Consider the following 27,863-nt stretch of genomic DNA (forward strand, 5'->3'; position numbering starts at 1 on the left):
TAAAGAGAAGTCCACTTTATTAGATTTTTGTTTTTAAACAATTATCTTGTAACCAACACATACTACAATTATACGAACCTTAGAAACATAGAATATTAAAATAATTGGGGAAGAGAGGAGAGGAGAGTAGGTTTAGGGAACAATGCTCAGAGGTGTTACTAGAGATGTGGCTCAGACCATCTTAAATTCTGGGGGAAAACAAGTCTTGGGAGACTGTAGACATCCAAGAAAATAATCAGAAGATGGCAGTACTCCTGGGCTTCCACTGAGGTTTATAACTTTTTCTTCTCTGAATCCCAGCCTATGAGGGAATGCCCTGCCCTGCCCATTAATTCCTTTAAAAGAAACCTCCTAGCTTTCTTTGAAGAAAGGGCTGAGCTTCAAAAAGTCCTTTCTGCAGGAACTGTTCATACATCGTTACTGAGTTCAGTTGTTTACTACTGCTTTCCTTTGAGACTTGGCACAGATCACTAGCACTTATGTGGTGGACCTGAAATTCAATTGAACAAACATTTGTATTTCCAGTCTTTGGCAAGGGGTCTTGCCTGATAAATGTTTGTAATGGAGACAATTGTCAGTGGATCTAGAAGAGGGATAAGATTTCTGCCAGTTTTCTAGTACTTGGGGGCCTCTCCCAGATAGCTCCTCTGAACCAGGCCAAGGACATCTGTTTCCTGCTCTTGGCCTTCCTGGCCCCTCTTCAGATCCCATTCTTCCCTTCCTCTCTTCTGGGGTAGAACTAGAGGTGCCAACAGGGGCACCTTGCCAACAATGTCACTCTAGGGTTCAAGAACTAATCACATGCTATAGCCCTGTAGCCTTTCCCCATTTTCAGTCTTCCTCAATCTGCCACTAAACCAGGTTTCTCTTCTTAATGCCTTCCACAATACTCATTTCCACCTTGATGGAAATCAAGGGAAAAGGTGTTCCCTGACTTCAATATACTCTGTTCCCCTATATTTTAATAAATTCTACCCATCCTTTAAGGCCTCGACACCAATAATATCAGAGAAAGTAGATCCTGTTTCCTTTGCATATAGTGGATGTAAAATCAATACTAGTGTGTACTGACTCAGAAGGGAGGTTATGGATAGTGGGCAGGCAGAGGGGGCAGGGGAAAGGCACAAACCACAGTCCCGTTGGGGAGGCAGAGAAGGATCATCACATGATCGTTGTACTTTTCCAGGAGAAGTTCAGCCAACTTTTTGTGAGATTTATCATTCTGGTTCTGGAGGCAAAGAAGAAGGTAAGACCCTTTTTTTCCTCAGCTCCTTGCATTGATGGACCTCCCAAGCTTGCTTTGGCTCAGCAGTTAGCAACTCCCCTTGCTCACCTGAATCTCAAACAGCTCATGTACCTGACTCCAGCTGCTGATAAAATTCTTCTTGAGAAGCATGAGGATGAAAGAATTTCCTAATACTTTGTCTCGCAGACACTTCCCAGGACCTGTTCCCAAGAACAGAATGTTATTTATACTTGACAGTGTAAATGAGAGACAGCGACAGTCCGGACCTCTCCATGGAGAATCCAACTTGACCACTGGGTCTCTCACAGATCCATTCTCAGAAATCTCATGAATTCTGAGTGGCAAAAGGCTTCCACTTCTTCCTCCTCCCTGTGCCCTACTCTTCCCATTGCCCAGTCCTGCCTGCCCAGCGACTCCTCACCAAAGCAGGTTTGATCATCCAGGGATCCCCAGAGCACAATGGAGTGCACCAGCTTTTTTTCAATCCTGGCTCGTTCAAATGCTTTGATAATAGGCAAGTAGGTGACCTGAGAGATAGCCAGATAAAATTTCTTTAGACCCAGGAGGGAAATGCTAGATCCTGATTCTAGCCTCAGAATTCAGTAGTACTAATATGCATATTGTATCAAGAAGACAGTTTGTTGGGAGTAGTTAGCCACTGGACTTTTCAGGGGATGCTGCAAAGAACTATAACCCTCCAGCATAGTGCCAGGGAAAACAATATAATTGTTTCACTGGCTTTTGGATAAACTACAGCATGATTTTTTTTCCTGGAAGATATCACTTAGGTATATGACTCTGAAGTACAAACAAGTCTCCTCATCTAAAGAAAAGGTGAATAGGCTTGGCAAATACCTATCTATGCTCCAGTTTTTAGTGAGGATAAGGAGTTCTTTGGGGAGATGAAAGAAATTATTCAAGAAAGAGGCCATGAAGGAAAATGTTCTGAAGGGACAATGATTGATCAACATGGGGTGAAAGGTTGACAGTGGGAGAATTTCCCCAAGGGAAAAGATAAGAGAAAATTTATATGAAACATTTGAGAATTATCAGTACAATGAACAACCATGATTCCAGAAGACTAATGATGATCCTTACCCTCTGGCACAGAGTTATTAATAGGCCCCAAATGCTCAGAATGAGACTTATGGTTTTGGACATAGCCTTTGATAATGAAATTACAATTTAATTAATAATGAAAAAGAAAAAATGGAAAGGTTCCTGGATATTCTGAGATAAAAGTAACTTCCAAGGATCAATGGAAGGATGAGACTTTTAAAGTCCTTAACAACTTGGCCCCTTCTTACCTTTCCATTCATCTTAAATCTACTGCCCCCATGTTCTCTGCAATCCAGAGACATATAGCTTTCTCACAATCTATCACTGTCTTCTCTGACTGAGCATTTTCAGTGGCTATCCCCATGTCTAGAATTCCCTACTATCTTTACCTTTTGGTTGGATTGGTTTCCTTCAAGCCTCAGCTAAAAATACATTAAGTCCTTCCTGATCCCTTTAGTGTCTTCCCTCTCTTTATGACCCCAATTTGTCTCCTATCTCTGTCTCTCCCTTCTCCCTCCTCTCTCCCCTTGCTCCTTCCTTCTTTCTTTCTCCCTCCTCTGTCCTTCTCTGCTTCTCTTAGTTTATATATAGTTTTTTTTTCAAGTTGCCTTCTCCATTAAACTATGAATTTTTGGAAAGTAATCCTGCTGTCTTTTGCCTTTCTTTGCATTCCCAGAGCTTAGCACAGTGTCTGACATACAGTAGGTACTTAAAAAATATTAGTAGATTGACTGGCAGAAGGTTAAGAGCTAGTGGGGAAAGGAAAATAGTAATAGTCAGCAGGAATGAACAAACCACATTAATTTCCTAAGGATGGGGGAAACATGGGCTTACTTGTAGGAGATAGGGAAACAGTCTGTAGACAAAAAGACTGAAGATTAGTGACAAAGTGAGGATGAGAGGGAAATCTGCTAGAGAAGACAGGATAGAATAGGATCATTTGTGCATATAAAAGAGTTTGCCTTTGCAAAGAGAAAAACTAATTCTTCATTTAATCCGGGTCAAGGAGGAGATGTAGTGGAAGGTATCTGAGTAATGTGAGAAGAGTACAAGGATAAAAGAGGGAACTCTCTGCAAATGGACTCATTTTGAAATATGAGTCAAGATTCTCAACTGAGAAGGTGAGGAAAGAGAGAGGGAAGAGAGGTTTGAAGAGATTTGGCAGTCATTATGGTAAATAGGATTAAGGAGGTGTAAAAGGACTGGCTTGCTGCAATAAGGACATAATTAGATTATTTATTATGAACTTGGAGTGGACCTGGTCAGCATAGTTGCCATTATTTTTTTTTTCTCTTTTCTTTTACCAGCCTATGAAGTTGGATCAATGGCATTAGATGGTTACACAAAGCTGGGGCTTGGCAGGACAAGATCAGCAATGGGAGAAAGAGCAAGGGACTTAGGACACAAGGACAACATGCAGTTGGACTGGTGCACAAAGGGGTTAAGATGAAGGAGTAGAATGGAGCTACTCATGGCCTGGGAAAGAACTAAGGTCATGGTTTGGAGATTGGAGGATATGATGAGAATGAAGAACAGGATTGGGGATTATGTGAGGGAGAGATGGAATGACAAGATTGTGATCAGATAAGGACATTTTAGAGCTCATAAATACGGAAGCAGAGCCTTTGTGGGTGATGGCAAGATGTTTTGATCAGGTGAGGTGGAAGACTAAGTCACAGCAAATAAACTGAAGAACTCTAAGGTTAGGGTGTTTGAGGGAATATCCATATGTATACTGAAGTCCTTATATATCCTTATTGTATATTGAAGTATTAGTTGGGGAGGAGTCAGGTACTTAAATTATTAAGAAGAAAGTCCTGGAGGTTAGACTAAAATGAGTACAAAAAATTGTTTTGTTGCATGCAGAGAGGACCCAGTTGAAATTATACCAAAAATAAAATCCACAACTAAACCTGCAAATACAATTTTGTTTTTCTTCAGCTCTGTTCAGCAGCAATAGGAGGAAAGATTGAAAATGGTTGGGGGAAATGTTTATTTGGCAAAATAAAAACTAACTTGATTATTTAAAAAATTATAGAGAAGAAAATAGATATGATGTCATTCTTAGAGAATCTGTAAGGAAAGATGGCTGAAAAAGCAGAATAGCCTCTTTGATACAATAGCAAAGGAAGAAAAATGATAGGTAGCTCAACAGATGTTGGTTCATGTCTTTTGGCCTAGCTGAAGTACAATTTAAGTGTAATCCAATGGCTTATGGTGTCTGTTTGTTTGTTTGTTTGTTTTTCCCTGAGGCTGGGATTAAGTGACTTGCCCAGGGTCACACAGCTAGGAAGTGTTAAGTGTCTGAGACCAGATTTGAACTCGGTCCTCCTGAATTCAGGGCTGGTGCTCTCTCCACTGCATCACCTAGCTGTCCCGGTTCATGGTGTTTAAGAAAACTTGGTGAATGGAAGAGGTATTGAAAAACTGGAGCAATCTGTCTAGGTTTTTAATGAGAGAAAGAAGATAGTTTCTGCAAACTATACATAGATAAACTTGATACTAACCAGAGGAAAAATACTAAAACATATTATTTGATATGTGACTGGGGAGCAATGAGATTGAAAAGTGCTGATTCCAAGTTCAAATTGTTCACCAAGTACAAATTATGCCAGCCTTAGCCCATTTTCCTTTAATACAGGTCTAGACTGAGGATTCAGGGGAAGGCTCTACACTAAGTATGTTGAAATTTTAATAAATCATTTGACACAGTCTTTTATAATGGGTTTGGGGACTAGATAGGACATATAAGTCTATTTAAATACAGGAGGAATAGCAAATGTAAAATGGTCTCATCATTTAAAAAAGATATGTCAAATTTGACAAGATTAAATTTACTAGAGACAAAAGATAATGTCACGTGCTTAGATTTTTAAACAAACTATTACAAATATAGGATGGAGGAAACACTAGTTAGCAATTCATGTGGAAAAAAAGACAGGCTTAACTCAAAGAATCAAGAGAATTCTGTTGTAAATAAAAGTTAATGCCATTTTAAATGACATTAAGAGATGGAGTGACTAAACAAAGGAAGGGATAGCTCAGCTCCTCTATGTTCCTGGTGTCAGAGATACATTTCAAATGAGATATTGACAATTTAGCACATTAAGGGGATAAGAAGGGAACAAAAAACAATACCATATGAGGAATGGTTGAAGAAACTGGGGATATTTATATAAGAGGAAAGACTGAATGGGAGCTTTGATAGCTGTCCAGAAGTTTATTTGGATGGCTGTCATGGGGAAGAGGGACTAGGTCTATTTTTGCAAGTCAGAACTAGAATCAATGGTAATTATAAACAGGTTAGGACTCAATAAAAGGATTAGCGTAAAATGAAATAATTACTTCAGGGATAGTGAAATGCCACTGGAGGTGCTTAAACAGAATCTAAGAATCACTTGCTCGAGGATGTTCAGGAAATTTCATGGATTAGGTGGGGACAATATGATCCTTAAGGTTGATTCCAAGTCTTGCTTTCTATGATGTTATTCTTCTAGGTAATTTCCCGCTAAGAATTTACATATTTATATATTTTTATTTCTAACTTTGACCCCAGTGTCCTTATCTGAGAAACTTTACACGTCCCAAAGGAAATGAGAGCTTTTGATAAGGCCACATTTTCTATTCTAGTGTTTGGTGTTAGGAGTAACAGAAAGATGCAAGGTGCCTTTTGCACTTTTCCCCCAAATCAAAAAGTATCTCTTCCATTATTCCCCGAGAATTGTAAAAATCTTGAATTTAACTTTTAGCCCCCTGCTTCTGTCATTCTTGCTAACATCCTAGCAACTTCGGCCAGTTTGTCCTAGAAGGGCCAATCTAATTCTGCCCTCTAATCATTCTAGGTAACCTTACCTTCAAGAAGGGATACATGGCAACTTTTAGCCGCTGGACTGCCTTCTCCCAGCTTATCTTCTGCTGCCACACAATGTCCTCAAAGACAAACTGACTGGACTGCTCAGAGGGTCTTCTGTAGGTTATTTTGCCCTTCTTGTGAATCTCAGTTGATCCTGAGGGTCCCCAAGACTCTAGCTCCATCTGAGAGAGTAAGAAGTCACTGATGACTCAAAAATTCCTGAGTGAATTTTCTGGTTATGGTCTGGGGAGAGATTAGTCCTTTTGTGAGAAGGAAGTATTTTTTCTGGATCTATCCTGAGTGATCCCTATGATCTGAGCTCTGAATCAATCTCTTTGAGAAGATGCAGAAGAGGGAGAAGATGTGATTCTCACTCTCAGAGGGCAAATTAAGTTGAGCAAAAGTGTGAGTGGGATATATCATGTTGCCAGAAACTCAATGATCCAAACATGACCGTATAGTTGCATTAATTACAAATCTAAGAGTTTGGGTTAGTTAACTTTGGATGGCTAGATAGAAATAGTGCTATGGTTCAGAGTTGGCTTCTCAAACAAGCCAATGAGATTTGAACAGAGAACTCTGTCCTTTACCCCTAAGGCATATCCCTCACTGCATCTAGCAATGTGTCAAGCACATGTATGCTTTCTTCTACAGGAAGCGTATACCAATAACCTTTATTATAGGCCTTCTCCTATTAATTATCACCAATTTAATTCTGCTAATATCATATTGGTATTTTGTAGGCTTTCTCCCCATTAGGGTGTAGGGTCCTGAAGAGCAGAGGTGATACTTTTTGCCTTTCTTTATAGCCCTCATTGTTAGCATGCTATTTGGAACATAATGGGCACTTTATGTTTATTAACTAATTGTTAAGCTGAATTGCAGGTTACAAGGGAATAAGATATAAAGGAATCCGTGCAAATTTCTCTCTTATGGATGAACAATTCAACCTACTGAAGGTGGATCTTTGTCAGCTAAGTGCTACATAACCTTCACATGCACCAGTAATTACAGGAGCATCTAGGAGAAGGACACTAGGTTAAAAGCATTCTTCTCCTTCATGATCCTTCTGGACCATGGCCCCAAAGCCCAGAGTGTGACTTCCTGGAGTAAGAAGTTGAATGGATGAGCTGAAGAGAGGGTCAAGGTTTGGTTTAGCATTTAATTGGCTATCACCTCTAGGACTGAATGTGAAGTTCTCTGTTGGAGTTAATAACTTGGCCCTTCTTACCTTTGTAGTCTTCCTTCTCCTTACTTTTCCCTATGTGCTCTGTGAGGTGATGACACTGATTTCCTTGATCACTGCAACTCCCTTTTTGGGGTATTTTCTCAGGCTGGATCTTATGCCTAGAATACTCCTCCTCCCTCTCTCTCCGCTTTCTAGCCTCCAAGTTTCAGATAAAATTCCACTTTCTATAAGAAGCCTTTTCCAATGCCTTTTAATGCTAGTGTTTTCTCTCTGTTAATTTTCTCCATTTTGTATAAAATTACTTGCATGTTGTTTCCCCACATTAGACTGTGAGTTCCTCAAGAGTAGGGACTGTTTTTGCCTTTCTCGTACTTAGCACAGTGCCTGGCACAGTAGGTGCTGTATAAATGCTTATTGACTCATTTAACTCTATATCTACCCAGAAAGAGAATATGTACAATGAGATTAAGAGGAAAAATTATGGAGAAAAGGAAAAGTAGCATATAACTAGAGAAAAGCAAATGTTATAATTGAAAAAATCAAGAGAACGGAATCTATAAAAAACTAGGCCTATAAGCTTGACTTTGGTTCTGGAAAAATATTGGAATATATTTGTAAATTTGTAGAATAGTGATCACTTCATCAGAAACAAGACCAGACTAATCTATTTTTTTAAAATTTGGGTTAATTAGGAGAGGAATGCTGTAGTTATAGTTTACCTAAATTTCAGCTTAATTTTTGTCAAAGTCTCTCATATTATTTTTGTAGATAAGTTGAGGATTTATGAGTTAGACAGCGGTTCAGTTAGGTAGATTTATAACTTGTTGATAGATCAGGTGAAAAGGACAAATTATTAATAAATGAGTTGATAGTTAGTGGAAAGAGAAGTCTAGTAGAATGCCCCAAGGATGCCAATTCCCTTGCCATTTAACACTTTTCATCAATCACATTAAATTTGTGGATGTTACCAAACTGGGAAGGATAGTTATCAGTTTTCAAAAGAGATCTCAAAAAAAGAGCTTATCAGGTTGAATCTAAGAAGAAATTTAATAGGAAAAAATGTAAAGTCCATATTGTGGTTAAAAATATCTACTATACAAGTCTGAGACAGGAGAGAATGACTTGATATCAATTATACAGAAATGATCTGAGAATTTTAGTGGACTGCAATTTTGGGCCTAATGTTATATACTAAGCAAGAAGTAGGAACAGGAAAAAGTGGCAGTTCTCTAGTTTTGACCCTAAAGAGTGATTGTGCATTTAGTCTCTAGCTCAGACTGAGACCAATAGTCAAGTAACCAGGACAAGTAACACAAATCAAAGGGAAACCTGAAATTCTGTAGTTGTAAACCTGCAGATCCCTCCAGGTAGTTGACAGAGGATGCAATCATCAGCAGTTTACCAGAACTCAAACTAAAGGAAAGCCTACATTTGTATCACCCAGACTCAAACCAGGGTCAGGAGCTTGTAAAGCTCAGAATAAGAGGGCAGCGATCAGACTTTGCCCTAGAAGATCATACCACTTTGGATGCACTAAAAATTTGCATATCCCTGGCCTAAGCTGCCCTGGAAATTCTTGTATCCAGAACATTCAAAATCCAGAGGAAAAAATAACAGGACTCCAGAGAATACAAATCAAGACCAAAAAAGGCCCAGATACTTTTTCCTTAAAGGTTCAGAATCAGATGTTAACATAAGTCCCAATTCAGGAAGTACAGCTCGAAGAATATGTAAACTAAACAAGCAAACAAACAAACAAACAAAAACTCCCTACTACTTTAAGGCAGAAAGACAAAAAACATTTATTAAGTGTCTATTATATGCAGAAACTGTAATAGGCTTGTTGAATTGTATGAATGAACAGGTATAAATGAACAGGTAAGATAATCTTTGAGATACCTAAGATAGAAACCTAGAAGAAGAAAATTCAAACTATCTACAAGAAAAGCTTCAAAGAAAAACACAGATTGGATTCAAGGTCAATTAGAATTTCTGGAATAAATGAAGCAAGGATTTTTTAATTCCATAAATAGTATATATATATATATATGTATATATATATATATATATATAAATAGTATAAATATAAATAAATATTAAGAATTCTATAAATACATAATTTTATAAATGAAATGAGAATGGTTAGAAATGATTAGAAAATAAATGACTATTTTGGAGGAGACTGGAAGGAGAATTGATGGCTTAGTACAAGAAGTACAAAACTTAATCTAAAGTCATTGGCCACTTGAAAAGTAATGAAACAACATCAAATAATAAAACAGTCAAAAGACTGAAAAAATACCATAAAGTAAGATATCTCACATCTAAAACAATTGATCATCTCACATCTAAAACAACTGACCTGCAAAACAGATCAAGAAGAGATAATTTAAGAATCACTAGATAATCTGAAAACTATGACCATAAAAAGAGCTGGGATATCATATTTTGAGAAATCATAAAAGAATACTGAACCAAAGGTCAGAATGAAAATAGAAAAATGATCTTTTGGCCATATATTGAAAAAATATAAAATAAAAACTCTCAAGAGCATCATGGCCCAAATCCAGAACTTTCAGGTCATACTCAAAATGCTATAGGCATCCAGAGAGAGCCCAAGTACTGAGGCACCACAGTCAGGATCTACAAGATTTGGCAACTGTCAGTATATAAAAAGGGGGAGTGTGGAGTGCTTAGAGGAAAAGAAGAGACATCATAATTGTGAATTATCTTGGAAGAGAATTGCCTATGCTGGACTCTTAGAAATGATGCTATGTCTCTGAAGAGTAGAAGAATGGAAGAAAGAAATAATGAAACATGGGAGTAGAACAAAATATAAGCTATCACATTTAAGGAATAGATTTGTTCACATTTCTCCTATTTTAGAATAAGAATTATAGTTAGGTAAAAATAAAGATCTATGTAGGTCTTTAATGAAGATTTTAAATCACTACTAGTTTAATGCTAGTAAGCTAGGAACTCTTCATTTCCTGAAATTACACTATTTTGCAATTTTTTCGGACTTTTAAAATCATATTCCAGGAAATTCATTTACTGGGAAAACCTCATTATTCTGTAAGATGAAATCAGTTTTACTACTTGTATTTCCTCAATACCCTCTGGCCCTCTTAGTGGAAGATGGAGCCCTAATAAATAAACAGCCTTCTTTTAAGGATGACTACTCTCTCATGGCCCTGCTTTGGGTACTTTCTCCCCCCACCCCTTTTCAATTTCTTTTTATGGGTTGTCTTCTCCCTTTAAATTCTAAGTTCCTTGAGAACAGGGACTATCTTTTTTTGCATTTGTATCCCATTGATTCACATAATGCCAGACACAGAATAGTCACTTAGTAAATATATATTGACTATTATTGAAGTACTAGATATTATCATTGCCTAGAAACAGAGTAAACCCAAAGCTACATTTCACCAAAAGAACAGGAATATAAGTAGATGGACAAACCCCCTGCTATTTTTCCTAGACTGGAGTGACCATTGACATCAAAGCTATGACTTTTCAAGGGAATCAGATGTTAAGGGGAATTCTTGGGGAATATTCACCATTCGTCTTCACACAGAGTACATTTGTAGAATCAATCCACCAGTGTGGCAACTAAGAGTCACAGCGAATACAGTAGAGTCAGGAAGATCTGAGTTCAAATCTGGCCCCAGACACCTATTAGCTGTGTGACTCAGAACAAGTCACAAACTGTATTTGCCTCAGCTCCTCTTCTGTAAAATGGGGACACACTGGAAATGGCAAACTACTCCAGTATCTTTTCCAAGAAAACCACAATTGAATGATGGAACAACATTCAGGCTATTCTTTTTCTCTATAGCCAACAGGGGGTCCAAGTGAATTGGACACTTTCCTCTCCGTAATCTTGTTCCTAGCACAATATAATCCAAGGGATTACCTAGACTAGAGGATAGAACAGAATTGTAGAAAAGCTCTGCCCAAGTCAAGCAGCAGATCACACACACCTGAGGGAGATAGCCAATATCCATGTTCATTTTGGTCTTGAGGTTGCCATTTTCTTTACTCTGGTAAAGCCAATCCATTTCCACATTCAGAGGCCTTATAAAAGAAGTACATATGAAGTTTTGATATGAAGTTTTGATGAGTGCAAACCCGGGAAGTTGGCTTATATCAATGAGTCAATGGTGTTAGGGCTGAAGGCAGTGGCTGAGGATATACTATTGGATGGATGGCTTCAAAATGGGCAGAAATCTGGAAAGGAAGTTGAGGAGGACAAATAGAGACTTGGAGGTCTGACAAACAATCGTCTCAAGATTTTAACATCCAAGGCTGGATTTTAGGTAAGGAAAATTCTTTCAAAATAGTAAAAGGGTAAGTCCAAAAGTTATCTTAGGACACTGCTAGGGTCTGAACAATACCTCTCTCCCTCTTCTATTTCCATTTCCTATAAGCAATCACCCATAAGATTACTGAAATCTGGAATATACAAATATTCCATCTGCAAGTTGTTTCTGTTATCCAGGATTTTTCCAGGTGAGTGGAGACCCCTCACAATTGATTAGCTAGGAGAATGTCATTGGAAGGGAACACTATCACAAGTAATCTTCAGATCTACTACTTTGGGGAGCTTTTGACATCTTAAGGTAAGAAGAAATAACCTTCTCCTTTCCTAGGCCAAATCATCAAAATAGATGGGCTTTCAGGGTCGTGTCTGTGGGCTCCCTTCCCTTTGTTTGCTCCCTGCCAAATATGCTGTTATCAGATCTCTCCCAGAAAACTATCCCTGAGGAACAAGGAAAGGAACCTTGAAAGTGACAGTGATCATATTCTGCTGTCTTTAAGACAAGTCAGAGTCCCTCACTTAGCTGAATTGCCCCCAAAGGGGCTATGAAAAACCTACTTGTGATTGGGCACAAAGAGCTTGAAGTCACGGACATGGGAGGAATCCTTGGAGAGAATGATGTGTCCAGTGAAGTGTCCTGGAGAGAACCAGAAGGGGAAGAGGGGTGGTTCATTGAGCTGGAACTCAGCATGGATCCTGTGACCAGAAAGGGTAAAGAATCTCACAGTTGGAAAGGCCCTCAGAGGTCATCCAAGTCAAACCATCCCTGAATCCCTTCTCTTCTACTTTATCCCAGAGAAGTTGTCACTTAATTCCCACTTGAAGAATCAACAATAGGATTAGAAAATAGCCCACTCCATTGTATATTAGTGCTGAAAGGAACTGTGGAGATAAACTAGTTCATTTGAAAGCAGCTACAATTATTAGAAAAATTTTCCTTATATCAAGTAAAAACTGCATCTCTGTAACTTGCACTCATTCTTCCTAGCTAGGCCAAGGAGTATAAACCTAATCCTCTTCCTGCAGCACAGCCATCATGTCCTCACTAAATTTTTAGGTTCAACTTGTCAAGTTCCTTCAGCTGGTCTTGCTATAGTGTGTTTTTCAATCACTTCACCATCCTGGTGATTTTTCTCTGAATGTATTCTAGAAGAAGGCTTGGCTAAGAATTTTGTTCACAGATGGGAGAAACTCCTCCTTTCCTATCTTCCCTAAAAAAACAAACAAACAAAAAAAACTGGCTGGGAGTGATTAAGGTGTAAGGCTATTCTGTGGATTCTGTTCAGAAGGATCGACTATGCCCACTATTCCATCCCAGCTCCCCCAGTCTAGAATGTAGGCAATGGGCAGTACTTGCCTGAAGGCCACTGTGTAGTAGAAGTCGCTGATGGCCATAAGGCAGGCCACTGTACCCCGAGGACCAAATCGGGTCTTCACAAACAGCCTTGGGTGGAACATGCTCAGAAGTTTAAAGATCAAGTCCTGTGGGAGGCAATGGCCGACAACTTGGGAGCCTTCCCTAGGACATATGCTTTCCTGAGGTTGAAATAGGTAACTGGGTCAAAATGTTATCTGCACTAAGTGACGGGACAATTTGCTTTCAAACTTATTGGGATAATTGTGTTTTTTCCCCAAAGACCTTGAAGCCTTCTTCTTTCCTCTTGGTCCGGAGGGTGGGAAAATGGTTATCTGGAAGCTCTAAGAGTTGTCTGGAACAAGTTCAAGGGAAGATACAGGAAGTTAGTTAGGGGAGATAAGTATACATAATTTCAAAGCAAATATACTCATACCTACGGATTCTAGACTCCTGATATAGATGAGTTGAGGTTTGTGGTTTAGGGCATTAGAACTAATGCTGAGTATAGAGACCTGATGCATTTGGGTTGGATCTGAAGAAGGCCGAGTCAGGCCTGAGGCAAGATTATCAAACTGAATGTTCAGGGAGATTTGAGCAGGTAGAACAGGGATGGACCTAGAGCCTTAGGATCTTTTCTAACCTCTTTTATTTTGGACCTTGGTGGATAGAAGCGAGTGGAAGGAAGATGTTTCACTTCATTGGGGATAATCCACCAAGGCTCACCCAACTTCAAATCCTCTTTTGGTGGCAGGAAGATGAAGAACCGTTGGGCTGAGAACAAGTGGAGCATTACATCAGGGACAGTCCAATTTCGAAGTCCAGATAGAGTGAGATGAGAAACCTAGAAAAAAGGGAGAGCAAGTGCTATAAAAGGAGAGGCAGTAATGATTAGAAACATACTTAGGCATGACTAGACAGACTAGTTAACCGAGATTTGTACTCAAGAGCTCAAATTAGACCTAGAGTTCCTATTTCCAAGGGTTTTTGTTCAGAGGGTCTCAGCTGAGATCTGAGTGCTTGATCCTCTGGCTTTGGTGCCACTTGATTTTCATCTGGTGTAGAGTCCTTGCCTACTTGAGATATAGATTGGTTGGTTGCTTGGTTGTTGTCCTTTATTCTTGAAGAGGACCAAAATGATATCATTATGTTAGAGTCAAGTTAGCATGTTCAACTATCTATGGCTGATAAGACCAATATGAACTTGAAATGCTCTGCCACAAGTTGGACACAAAGATGAACATTTGGGATGGATGCTCCAACTTTGTGCATCTTGTGTTTCTTCTGAGCTAATTCAATTCTGCTTTGCTCACAGAGCACAGCGCGTTCTCTGACAAGAGCATGCCATGCTGAGTGGTCCTGTGCCAGTGCCTCCCATGTCATACAATCACTTATAATGTTTTAAGAGTGACCTTGAGAGTGTCCTTGTATCACTTTTTCTGACCACCTTGTGAGCACTTGCCCAGTATGAGTTCTCCATAAAATTGTCTTTTTGGTAAGCATATGTGTGGCATTCAAACTATGTGGCCAGCCCAAAGGAGTTGTGCTCTCTGCAGTAGAGTTGGAATGCTGGGCAGTTTAGAGAAAAGACCTCAGTGTCCTGCCAGGTGATCTTCAGAATCTTGCTAAGAGAATTCAAATGGAAGTGTTTCAGTTTCCTGGCATGGCACTGGTACACTGTTCAGGTTGCACAGACCTACAACAATCAGCACAATGGTCTGTAAGCCTTCATGTTGATAAGTCTAACACCTCTTCTCTCCTGCATTTTCCTTAGGAGCCTCCTAAACAGTTAGTTATGGTAATTAATGTGTCAACCTGCTTATCAATGTGGACATTCCCTGAAAGTATATTGCCAAGATAAATGAATTTATCCACAGCATTCAAAACTTCTCCATTTGCTGTTACCAATGGTTTCACATATGGATGGTATAGTGTTGGCTGACAGAAGACCTGTGAATTCTTGTTAGGCCAAAATCAGCACAAACAGCAGAGAATTCACTTTGTTGCACTTCAGTTTTAGAAGCTGCATTGAGTACACAATCACATGCAAACAAAAAAGTCATATAGCAATACTCCCTCCATTTTAGTTTTGGCTTGTAGGCTTTTCATGTTGAATTTACCATCAATGTAGTAGCTGACTCTGATGCCATGTTCGTCCTCATTTAAGGCATTTGACAACATGGTTGCAAACATCATGCTAAAAAGCATGGGGGGGGGCAAGTATACAACTTTGTTTCACTCCATTGGTTAGTGGAAAACTCCAGAGTACTATCCATTGTCCAGAACCCAGGAAAGCTTGCCATCATGAAATTGACATACCATACTGATGAACTCTGGGCAACTAAATTTTGATTTAATTTTTCATAAGCTCTCATGACAGACAATATTAAAGGCCTTGGTCACATCTGTAAATGTTGTATACAGATCTCTGTTCTGCTCCTGGCATTTTTCCTGGAATTGTTGGGCAGCAAATACCTAATTGACAGCTCCTTGGCCCCCTTCTGAAGCCTCAATGATTCTCAGGTATAGATGACCTTTTTCTAGGCGTAGGATCAGCCTATTAAAGATGATTTTGGCAAGAATATTGCCAGGAATGACTAGGAAACAGGACACCCCCCCCATAGTTCCCCATGATAGTCAAAAGACAATCTATTCCCTTTACCTTTATAGAGATGACAATAGAGACACCTTTGAACTAAGGGAATAACTTCCTCTTGTGATATCTGGAAAATTTCAGTTAGCCTTTGTATGAGCTGTAAATCTTGTAAATCCCAGCTGGAATAGAATCAGCTTCAGGTGTTCTGCCACACAAAAGTAGCCTGATAGCATTCAAAACTTCAGTTGGAACTTCCGTTTAGAGATTAATTTCAATCTGAGGTAAATGGTCAATGACTTTAGCATTGATGACATTCTGTTGGCAGCACTATGGAAGTATTCAGCCAATCTGTCTAGGATCATGTCCTTATCACTAATCAATGTGGTTCCATCATCACTAAGTAGTCAAGATGTACCATAGGTTCTTTGGCCCATAAATACCTTTCAGGACATCATAAAAGGCTTTTGGATTGATAACATCTGAATAAAACAATTTCATCTGCCTTCTTTTCTGAGCCAAGAATCTTTCATCTATCTCTGGATTATACTTTACTTTTGAACTATCCTGTTAATACAGCCTGTGGAGTTCTTGTTTTTCATTTAGCAGCTTCTGAATTTCCCATTTTCACCAAACCAGTTGATGTTTAAATGTGTTCTGATTTGACCCAGATGAGCAAATGCAATGTTGTATACCAAATATATGAAAGCTGCCCACTCCTTTTCTGCTCCAATCCAATCAACTGTGTGTTAGTTCAACTTACCTAAGTTAGCAACAAGCTGTTCTCTCTGGGAAATGCTCTAATCTGTTGACATTAATTCTAGTAGCCATTTTGCCTTGGAACCACTGCTTTTGTTGAATGTAAATAATATTTGGAGAGCATAAGTCTATGATCAGTCCAGTATTCTGCTCCACTCATTGTCTTCATCTCTCTCACATCCTGTCTTTCTCTCTCCTTGTAGTCTATTAAATGCCAATGTTTGCTAGGAGGGTGCATCCATGAAATTTTATTGCATTTGGTGTTGGTGTTGAGGTGATCAGTAGTAAGTGACCATTGCTGTTGCTGTTTCCAACTCCAGTACTCCCAAAGATTCCCTGCCATGTCCAGTAGTCTGAGCCATTAAAGTCACCTAGAATAATTAACTTGTCATCCTTTGGCACACTGATAAGGGCTCCAGGTCTTCATAAAATTTTCCTTTAACCTCATTATGGGTTGTCATGGCAGGAGCATAGGCACCGATGATAGTGGCATTTTCCTGCAAGTGGCAATTTCATTGTCATAGCCTATCATTCACTCTTTTTGGAAGGCGGGTAAACTTGTTTATTAGATTTTTATTGCAAATCCTACACCACATTCATTCACAGTGCTCCTCTTTATTGTGGCCATTCTGAGAAAAACATGTATCCAGCTTCAACTTCAATAAGTTGGTCTTCATTTGCCAACCTTGTTTTATTTCAGGGATGCTATTTGGATGTGATACATGTCTAGTTCTCTCATAACAAAGGCAGTTTTGTTTTTCAGTTCTACTGGATTTTGACTTATGTTTAAGTATGTGTACATTCTACATAATATTGGAGAGCAGAATCAATTTTGCAGAAGTTTTAAAATATATTTTTGGTAAACACCAAATCATGGGTGGGATTCCCTACCTGCCATGGTAATCAGACCAGTTTTAGGTAAGCAGACAATTTTTAGGGCATTTTTTTCTAGTCTTTTCCTTGTACATGGAGGTAAGCAGTGCATCTTTTTTTTTAATAGAATTTTATATTTCCAAATACATGCAAAGATAGTTTTTAACATGCATCTTTGCAAAATCTTCTCCTTTAGAATGAACTGACAACTCAGTGTGCATTGAGCAAATCATATTTTTTTCCCTTGCATTTAGATTTACCCCTGATCTGGTCTGCTTGCATGGCTAAAAGTTACCATTATAAGAATACAGTAAGAAGAAATTATATACTGAAAATTCAAACTTCTAAAACTTTTATAATATATCACATGATTCTCCTCAATGTGACAAAGTAGTCTGCAAGATACTATAAATCCTTATTTGAAAACAATATACTCCATTTATCTCCCCTTGTATGAATGTGTAACCTTAGACCTGGCAACAGTTCATAATTCAACACAACTGTCCTCAATATTTCTTTCTTTATTCTTTTCTATGCTTGTTATAGAGATGGTTCACTTAGTTGGTTTACAGAGATCTCTCTTGAGATCAGCTGATGTCTCTTTTTACTATGCCTTGTACTATCAATAATTTCTTCTTACTAACTTGTACTCTACATTTGAGCTGTAGGTCCTTCTTTACTATGATAGTTAATTGAGTCATTGGCCTCTAATTTTTCTTCAAATAGGTAAAAATTTAAAAACCCCACAAAAACCAAAAAACACTTTCTTATGATTCTGTCTGAGCTGACTTGGTTCCACAAGGTCAAATTGTTTTCTTTTGTATTTGGTTGATCTTGTTTTATTCTATGTCAGTAGATTTTTAGGAGGGTGCTGGTGTAAGAATCAGTAATTACCTTCACTGAACCATTGCCTAAATTATCTATATTGTCTGTGTACTCACATAGCTTCTTTTAAGGTTGGAAGAGCCTTTATAGACCCTCAGCAAGTGTGTGTTGTCTGTTTCCTCCTTTCTTTTTGTTTCTGGTTTTGGTTTTTGATGCCTGTTAAGAAACTGACTGCCCCCTCTTTATAGTGGCCAGAAACTGGAAACAGAGTGAATACCTATCAATTGGAGAATAGCTAAATAAATTGTGGTATATGAATATTATTATTTTGTAAGAAATGACCAGCAGGATGATTTCAGAAAGGCCTGGAGAGACTTACATGAACTGATGCTGAGTGAAATGAGCAGGACCAGGATCATCATATACTTCAACAACAATACTATATGATGATCAATTCTGATGGATGTGGCCCTCTCCAACAATAAGATGAACCAAATCAGTTCCAATAGAGCAGTTAACGAACTGAACCAGCTACACCCAGCGAAAGAACTCTGGGAGATGACTATGAACCACTACATAGAATTCCCAATCCCTCTATCTTTGTCTGCCTGCATTTTTTATTTTCTTCACAGGTTAATTGTATACTATTTCAAAGTATGATTCTTTTTGTACAGCAAAATAACTGTATGGACATGTATATATAATATTTAACTTATACTTTAACATATTTCACGTGTATTGGTCAACCTGCCATCTAGAGGAGGGGGTGGAGGGAGAAAAGGGAAAAACTGGAACAAAAGGTTTTGCAATTATCAATGCTGTAAAATTACCCATGCATATATCTTGTAAATAAAAAACTATACTAAAAAAAAAAAAAAAGAAACTGACTGCCATCACTTATGAGCCTTATGAGATGAAGAGGTTATGGGAAAGGACAGATAGTGAATATTCCCAAATAAGCTTTTTTTTTTTTTTTCTTTTTTTTCCCCTCTCCCTGTCAATTCCAATGGGCAGGTGAGTTTTCCTCAGTTCCAGTATCTCTATGATTCATTATTCCCCCAAGATGTGTTAAGTGTAGTTAAAAGAAAAAAATACTTAGAATGACAACTGGAAAATGTAAGGAGAAATTGAATGCTCCCCCACAACTGTGCATAGGCTTTTTCCACCCTAAACCTTCAAAGGGAGTTCCGCTAATGGATAAGTTATTGTTTGTTCACTTTTGCCTTAATTAGTTAATCCTTAAGTAAAAAGGAGAAAATGGGATGCCCACTTTGACATACAGAGGATCGCAAAGAATATTTTGACTTTGAGTTCTTGTTATCTAGGGCAGATATTCCTAGCAAAGGAAATGTTGCTGAGCAAGAGTACAGAATTGAGAGAGTAGGGGAATAAGTCAAGGACAGAGTACATGAGGAATGAGAGGAGGGGACACTGGAAAGGTAAGCTGAGGCCTCTTTCACAGGATGTCTGCACCCCACAATCAGACTTCCAGTGGCATCCTTTCTCTACTTCAGATAAGGGATCCTTTCTTTGCCCTTTGGCAGCACTGTTGGTAATTCATTTTGATGTATAAATACTAGCGTGTTTATTGAAAAAAATCAAGTGGATCTGGGTTTGATTTCAGTTCTACTCATTATTTCTGAGACCTTAAGCAAGGGCTCCATCTCTGTGGGTTTACATTTCCTCATTTGTAAAATGAGGGAGTTGGACTAGATGTCCTTTTAAAATCCCTTCCAGCTTTAAAACTGTGATTGGAAGAATCTTATTGTTGGAGAGGGCCACATCCATCAGAATTGATCATCATATAGTATTGTTGTTGAAGTATATGATGATCCTGGTCCTGCTCATTTCACTCAGTATCAGTTCATGTAAGTCTCTCCAGGCCTTTCTGAAATCATCCTGCTGGTCATTTCTTACAAAATAATAATATTCATATACCACAATTTATTTAGCTATTCTCCAATTGATAGGTATTCACTCTGTTTCCAGTTTCTGGCCACTATAAAGAGGGGACAGTCAGTTTCTTAACAGGCATCAAAAACCAAAACCAGAAACAAAAAGAAAGGAGGAAACAGACAACATACACTTGCTGAGGGTCTATAAAGGCTCTTCCAACCTTAAAAGAAGCTATGTGAGTACACAGACAACATAGATAATTTAGGCAATGGTTCAGTGAAGGCAATTACTGATTCTTACACCAGCACCCTCCTAAAAATCTACTGACATAGAATAAAACAAGATCAACCAAATACAAAAGAAAACAATTCATCCTCCTTTTTATACTTCCCCTTGTTACTCTTATGACCAGGTCCTTTGTGTCATGGGAGGGAGAAGAGATATTGAGGGATGTCTATGTTCCCAAGGTTTCATTTCCCTCCCAGCTGTGCTTCTGACTCACTGGTCTTTAACACCATGACTTAGCTGCCTTCTTACCCTAGAACTTTCCTTAATACCTGGAACCTTCTCAGCCCTTCCCTAATACCTATAACCTTTTTGCCCTGGAATGTACTTCACCCTTCTGTGCTTCTCTCTCTCCTCCTTCTCCCCAAACTGTTGAATCCTTGACCATCATGCTTCCTCATGTGGGTATCCCTTTGGACCCTCCCCCCATTGCTTTTCACCTCCTTTTTATACATTATCTTCTAAGCTTCTTAAGGGCAACAAATGTCCTTCTTTATGCCTGGCACAAAGTAAGTTCTTAATAAAAAGTGCAGACTGCTTATCCACCCAAGGCTAGAATTTTGGGAAGGAGCACAAATTCTTAGTTGGTATCTGTGAAAATGTCTCAAAATCCTGATATTCCATCATCCTTTATATCACAACTGTTTTTACAGGTTTTACAAATTTACAAATACTCCAGAACCTGTGGCTTTGGAGGCTCCAGGTATTCTCTTTCCTCTTTCCTGAGAAGAAAAATATGTGATTTCTCCTTCTTCATTGAAAAGACTGAGGAAACTTCATGTGAGACTGCAGTTGTGATTGAAGATAAAGAAGGTAGGTAAACGATCAGGGCAAAGAGTTCCCTATGAGATGGATGAAAATTTAATGTCATGTCTACAGAGCTGGGTCTGATAAGATGACTTTAGGGGTTTATTAAGGAATCATCCCAGAAGTGATTTTTGTTAGCCACAAATTCTGGAAGCTGTGACTTGTCCAATATTATGTAGATAGTAATTATTGCTATAGGTTGGATTTGAAGCTATGTAAGCATTCTGTTTAAAGCTGAATTTATTGCATTGTTAACCTGAGTTAAATATTACAAAGAAGGGGTTTTTTTCTTTTTCTTTTCTATCTGTTCTTAGGAAAATTATTACATTCAGTATTTGTCTGAAGAAGGGAATTTTGTGCCTTCCTCCTGGTTCTCTCTCTCTAAAATCACATAATTCATTTCTAAGCCAACTTAAAGGTCTTCTGGATTAGCTACACCACTAAAGGCATGGATAATTGAGAATACACAGTGTCTTTATATTTAAATTTTCTGAAGGGAGAATATAAGGGATTAGGAAGGGAAAACAGAAGCAGGGGCTAGGGCACAAAACAATTTTTCCAAATACTATGGGGTAAGAAATTCAAAGAACTCTTCAGTGAGGGAGATTTATTAGCTCCAGCTCAGGTTGTTTCAGTTTCATCACATGACTAAGTTGGCACTGGAATGGGAAAACCCAATAGACACTTCATAGTCCCTGTTCTCTAAGACCTCCCAAACCTGTAACATGGCCCCTTTAGCTCAGTACAGCCCAATTCTCCCTTCAGACTTACATGCAGGAATCCATCTTTGCTTTTGTACATAGTTTTTGGGAGCAGTGGCTGAAATCTTGCCATGATAGAAAATTTCTCCTCACTGAGATCAAGTGGAAAGTTCTGAGACACTTCCTCTTCAAGGATGCTGACAGATGTGGCTGCTATGGAACACAGACAGACATGTTAACAGAAAGAGTTTTCATACTTGAAAGAGTTGTAAAGTTCTCTTCTGGTACCAGAAAGCAAAGTATTTCTGTTCCCCTCTCCATCAGAGAGAATTCCTCTCTGTCAAGTGCTTACTTGTTCAAAAAGAGATGGAATGTTATCAGACAGAGAACTATATGGGGCAGGGTTGGGTCTTAAACTTGACTCTGCAACTCATTTTCTTCTTTCTCACTTGTGAAATGGGGATAATTTTACCTGCCTGCCAAGGTTAGGAATTGTTTTAGGAACAAGCACTCCCTGGGGCTCTACTACGTGGCAAGCATTGTGCTAAGTGCTGGGGATACAAAAAGAGGCCAAAGACATTACCTGATCTTCAAAAGAAGCTATAAAAATCTGCAACCCAATATATACACTACAGTCTATATATAGCATTTTGTATTTGTTTCTGCAGGTGACTGAGAGCCAATGGAGTAGGGAGTTAACATGGTTGCAGGCTGTACTTGTGCTTTAGAAAAAAATCACTTGAGAGGCTGAATGGAAGGTGAATTGGAATAGAGAGAGACTTGAGGCAAGCAGACTCACCAGCAGGATGGAATCTGAGGGAAGATTCAAATTCAGGTATTTCTGACTCCAATTTCAAGCCTCAGTTCAGTCTACCATTTAGCTACATAGGTTTTGGAATGATAATGATCATATTCTGATTTCAGTACCACCACAATCTAACAATATGATATTGGGAAAATTTTTTTTGGCTAACCCACATTCAGTTATTTAACCCCACAGAGGGATGCAACTCATAGTTAAAGAAGCTTTGAGATAGAAGGTTTTTGAACACAATGACCAAAATTTAATTTAACATCAAATGTGAATTGAATTCAAGGTGTTTCTGCCCATCTTGTATTGTATGACTTCACTGCAGCCTTGGTTCTGAACACCCTTTATGTGCACTTTGCACTGTGGGTGCAAATCTTGGTTTGGGACTGCATAAAAATTTCTTGGGTGAAAAAGAATCACAAATAGAAAAAGTTTAAGAAGTCCTGCTCTATCTGAAGGCCAGATCAGTCATATATGAAAAGGCTCATCACCCCTAAAATGGCCACAAGTGATCAGTTTTTGGAGGATCATAATCCATAGCCCTCAATCTGAGTGCTCCCCTGCTTCTGCTTTTGCTAGTTGGTAGGAATTAGGGTGAAAGGGACCAAGAACCAAACCAGTTTTGGACTGTCTATAAAAACTAACTCCTGCTACTTTGAAAATAAGGTTCTTATTGATAGCAACCAATGAGCATTATTAGAGGAATTGCATCATATCAATTTTGGCAACTTTAATGCAACGAAAAGAGAAGACAAAAGGAAGTTGCATCTAAATGAAGTATATCAGAAAAGTTGTTCTTGGAGACACACACACACACACACACACACACACACAAAGTTGGCTTATTGCCCATCCAAAGGAAACAAGAAACTTTACTTCATGGGATCCTTGGTCATCTCTTATTGTAGTGTTCATGAGAGAGCCTCATGAAAAACCATCAAAAGAATTACAACATATGTGCCAAAATCTGTTGTAGACAGTAAGAAAGTAAAGGAACACTATGAAGAATTCAATCAAGACCCTCCAAATTAAACCAACATATATTTTAATACTTACTGTCTCCTATGAAAATATAGGTATGAAGGTTAATGGAAAACGTACAGTATATAGAGAAGTCTTACCCACTTCTATGTATTATGAACATTTTCTTCAAAAAATGGAGTTGTGAGGTGTTGGACATGGTGAGCAGTGAATTGCATCATACACAAAAAATGAAGTTGATTTCTTAGCAGATAGAAAATAATCGGAGACATTTCCATATTAGCTATGTATGTAGCCAGACTATTGCTTAGTTATGTTACAACAAAACTCAAAATCAATAAGAAATAGAATATAAAGGAGAAATTATTGCATAAATTAACACATCTCCAAATTGTGTTTAACACCTCTTTAAATCAACTATTGACATTAAAACATGGGAAACAGATAAAAGAACAGTCATTGACACAGATCATTACTATTTTCTTAGGAAGTTTAAGTAATATAAATCAGTCACAGAACAAGGAGGCTAAAATAATTTAGAAACAATATTAGCCAGTAAATAATTTTGACTTCCTTTTTAAGAGGAGAAATATGGAAGGTTAAAACAATATTTCTTTAGAATACAAATTTATTTGTAAAATTTTATAGAGGAAAATGTCAAATTATAAGCAGTATCATTTTATAAAACTAACAAATAGTAGAGGAAAACACATTTATAGAAAACTTAAGAGTCCTAATTACGCCAGATCATTTTGAGAACATTTAAGGATGAAGCTGGAAGAACAAGGAACAGAACGAGAAAATGGAAAAGATCGGCCAAAATTATTCTAAAAAGCTATTCAATCATTAATAAGAGTCATATACTACATCAATGCTCTAATAAAACAGTTCCTGATATGTTGTATGACAGAGGTATCTGAGTATGGATGAATTAGATTAAGATGTAATTGGAAAATACTTAAAATAAATAATGCCATAAAATGTAGATAATATTAATTTGGGGTTCCCTAAGCCACGATGTGGTTCATGGTATTTATTTTATGTTAAGTGATATTAAAAAAAAAAAACATTTGGCTCAACTAAATCAAAATGCTGTCTAAAAGATTATCCTTCAGTAAGGTGAAAATTATGTAATACATTATTTTGTTCAATGATCAAGTAATTTTATCAATAAGGAATGAGCCTGTAATTACATTATAGAACTTTACAGATGAGAAGTCTACCAAAAAAACCAAAAAAACCTGGCAGCTCTTCTGCAACTTGCATTCTTAAGAAGGTGACCAAGCACATTAAGAGACTGATCTGTCCAAGATCATGTAGTCTTTGTTTTGAGCCTAGGTATTTGATTCCGAGGACACCATGTTTCTCTGATAAATATCAAATGAAACAAAACCAGGAAGAAGTATGTTCTCTAAGAGTTTGACATTTTCATGAAGGGTGTTAAATGCAGAATCTAAAAATAAGAGCAAGTGAAAATCTCCTAGGTGCTTCTGTTTATGGATAACATTGTGCTAATTGTATCCTGTTCCCAAACGCTGCAGTGTTATGAAATCCTTAATTATTAAGTCCAGTCCAATTATTTGTCTTGCTAGAACCAAACAGAAAAAGAAGGCATATTGTTCAGACTATGAAAGACAGATCATAGAACTTATGATTCAGTACATATAGTTTGGCCAGATGCTGCTGACGGACAATGAACTGGGCCAATGACCCAGAATTAAAGAGGAAGAGAGCAGGCTGAAAGGCATCTGGGAAATTGCTTAGTGCTTTTAATGACCCCAGCCTTTCCCCTGAAGCAAAGATCATCTTTTGAACATCCATGGTTTTTTTGGCAGCCCTACTGCCTTTGAACCTTGCAATGCCACAATCTCAAGGATATTCAAGGCTATCTACTTACAAAGCAACATAGAAATGAATGACCAGTGCCAAGCTTGAAGGAGAAACAGCATAAGTATAACATCAAAACAATGGAAGAGATGGTGCCAGCTTCATGTTGATTATTTAGCAGAGGAATTGGTAAAAAATTAATTAATCTTGAAGCAAGCAGGGAGAAAGCTCTGTGGTGCTACCCTCTGGGGGTTTGTCCAGTTTGAAATCAAAGTTACGTCAGACCCTGCGGTCCGTCCTCCGTAGGGATCTTGGGCAGTCTCACCTTGCCATGCCCTCTCAGAAATCCCAGTTGAGTCCCCGAGTTAAATTTTCCCTATGAATCTACCATCTGATGGCTGCTGCCCTCTTTGGGTCAGTCTGCCCCTCTGTATCTTGCGGTGTGCCTCCAGCCCCCACTCCTCCTTCCAGCTAGTAACTTGGGATTTTCAGGGCTTGCCCCAACCACTGGGCAATTGTGAGTTCCACTGAGGAACTTGTCTTTCATTTGCTGTCTCACTCTTTCATATTCCTAGCGTCTTGTATCTCTTCATTTTGCCTGCAACCTCTTCCCATAAACAATCTACCCTTTCCCAAAGAGAATGGCCGTTGTGAATTCTCCTCCATCATGACCTCCACCACTCACATCAGTGAGAATGAAGGAGAACTAATGAGCGCGTTTATTTCCCATTGGTTCCCAGTAAGGACAGATCTAAAGCTGGGGTTCATAAAGCAGGCAGCTGGGTGGCACAGTGGATAAGGAACTGGGCAGGGAGTCAGGAAGATCTGACTTTAAATCCAGCCTCAGAAACGTACTTGCTGCGTGACCCTGGTAAGTCACTTAATTTGTCTCTTTCTTCTTCTGTAAAATGGGAATAATAATAGCAATTATCTCCCAGAATTGTTGTATCAAATGAAAAAATTTGTAAAATGCTTTGCAAATTAACATCAAAGCGCTGCATCAATGCTAGCTATTAGAAGTGGGAGTCTGTAACATTAAAATAGTGAGAATTGTACTTTAGATATTGATTTCCTTAGAAATACTATGTATTTTGTTTTATACACTTATTATTATGACAATGGGTCCAAAACCCAAAAAGAGGTTAAAAATCTCTGACCTTGTTGGGAGGGCTCTGGTGAGCTGCGTCAGCTGAGAACTATCTGTATCTGACACTGTGCGACCCTGAGCAGTCATTTCATTTCCTTCTACCTCGGTTTCCTCCTGTGCACCACGAGGGAACCGGACTAGCTGCCTCCGAGACTGCTTTCTAAATCTAGGATTCTGTGAAGAATTTAGAGCTCACGGATGAGAGTCCCACAAGTTAAAGGGCGGATGGATTTTGACCAGTAGTGGCAAGCAGGCGCGCAGGAATATAGTCAAAATGCTCATGAGGGAGAAAAGGGGGAATCAGAGTCTGGGAAGAAAGCAGCCCTGGGAATTGGAGGGTCTGCCGCCATTGCTGATAATGATCATGGCTATTGCCTACGTTCCAACAGCCCTTTTCTGATGGATTCTCTCTTGCGTCCCCTCTTTGACCAGTGAGATAGAAAGGGAATTATTCTTTTTCCCGGGGAAATGGACAAATTCCGCTAATTTCCCCAAGCTCTTCCTCCTGGGCCCCTGGGGACTCCAAATACCTATCAATCTCTTCACATCTCGCGTGAACTCTTCAGGGCTGATGTACATGTCTCGGTCTCTATCCAAAGAGGAGAAGAGAGAGAATCCATCTTCCCCCAGAAACTTCTGGGCTGCCTCCTGGTCAGAACAAGGGGGCAGAGGACAGGCTGAGGAAGCGGAAGAGCCTCGGGACCCCCCGGGGCTTGTGTCCTAGGGATCAGACTCAAGACGGGAGGCAAACTGAGGTGGCAGGAGGGAGTGGGGGGGCGGGGAAGGGAAAGAAGAAGGGAGGAGGAGGGGGTTAGATAAGACTTGGTCACGACGTTTTTTGGGGGGGTTATGGCTAAGGTTGATGAAGGGTGGGAGTTTGGGGGGGAAATGGGGAGGGAATCAGAAAAGGGATAAGAAGGAGGAGGGAAGGAATGAATGGGGGAAGAAAGGAGGATAAGGCAGGGAAGGTGTAGGGGAACCCCCCCCAGCGCGGTCGCCTCCTCCCCCCCCCAATCTCTCCGCCCCCTCCCCTCTCCGGGCCTGACCCGCAGCGCCTCGGCCTGGGCCTCCCTAAAGCCCACGAAGCCCCGGGCGGCGACGGCCAGCAGCGCCCCCAGCACGGCGGCCAGCAGCGCCAGGTCCTGGGGGCGGCGGAGGAGGCCGGGGCGGCCGGGGCGCCGGGGGCGGCGTGGGCGGCGTGGGCGGGGCGGGCGGCCCGGGGGCGGAGGGGGTAGGCGGGGCTCGCTGGGCCCCGGGCTCTCGGGAAGATCCATGATAGGAGGCCGCAGCTCTTCCTCATTAGCGGCGAAAACACCAACGGCCGACCAATGGTGGG

At 39.3% G+C, this 27,863-nt stretch overlaps 1 protein-coding gene across 1 annotated transcript; it reads right to left on the reverse strand.

Moving 5' to 3' along the window:
- Nucleotides 1–27,847, reverse strand: LOC141563955 (selenoprotein N-like). The gene is made up of 12 exons (XM_074305790.1): nucleotides 27,574–27,847; nucleotides 27,058–27,175; nucleotides 21,832–21,974; nucleotides 13,666–13,866; nucleotides 13,026–13,150; nucleotides 12,227–12,364; nucleotides 11,331–11,424; nucleotides 6,158–6,340; nucleotides 1,668–1,773; nucleotides 1,334–1,446; nucleotides 1,130–1,228; nucleotides 1–490 (listed from the first exon to the last, which is right to left on the reverse strand). The coding sequence occupies exons 1-12, from the start codon at nucleotides 27,799–27,801 to the stop codon at nucleotides 338–340; spliced, it is 1,701 nt and encodes a 566-aa protein (XP_074161891.1). The 5' UTR covers nucleotides 27,802–27,847; the 3' UTR covers nucleotides 1–337.
- Between the last annotated feature and the right edge of the window lie 16 nt (nucleotides 27,848–27,863).

Source organism: Sminthopsis crassicaudata, chromosome 3 (genome assembly GCF_048593235.1).
Source record: "Sminthopsis crassicaudata isolate SCR6 chromosome 3, ASM4859323v1, whole genome shotgun sequence".
NCBI lineage: Eukaryota > Metazoa > Chordata > Mammalia > Dasyuromorphia > Dasyuridae > Sminthopsis > Sminthopsis crassicaudata.

Bases quoted from the DNA above. Each gene is read 5' to 3' on its own strand.
- LOC141563955 (XM_074305790.1), bottom strand. From the start codon at position 27,801: ATGGATCTTCCCGAGAGCCCGGGGCCCAGCGAGCCCCGCCTACCCCCT. The intron at 12,365-13,025 runs GCAAGTACTGCC...TTCTGGTCACAG, and splicing joins TACTACACAGTGGCCTTCAG to GATCCATGCTGAGTTCCAGC. The intron at 491-1,129 runs GTTTGTGCCTTT...ATTGAATTTCAG, and splicing joins GCCTCCCCAACGGGACTGTG to GTCCACCACATAAGTGCTAG.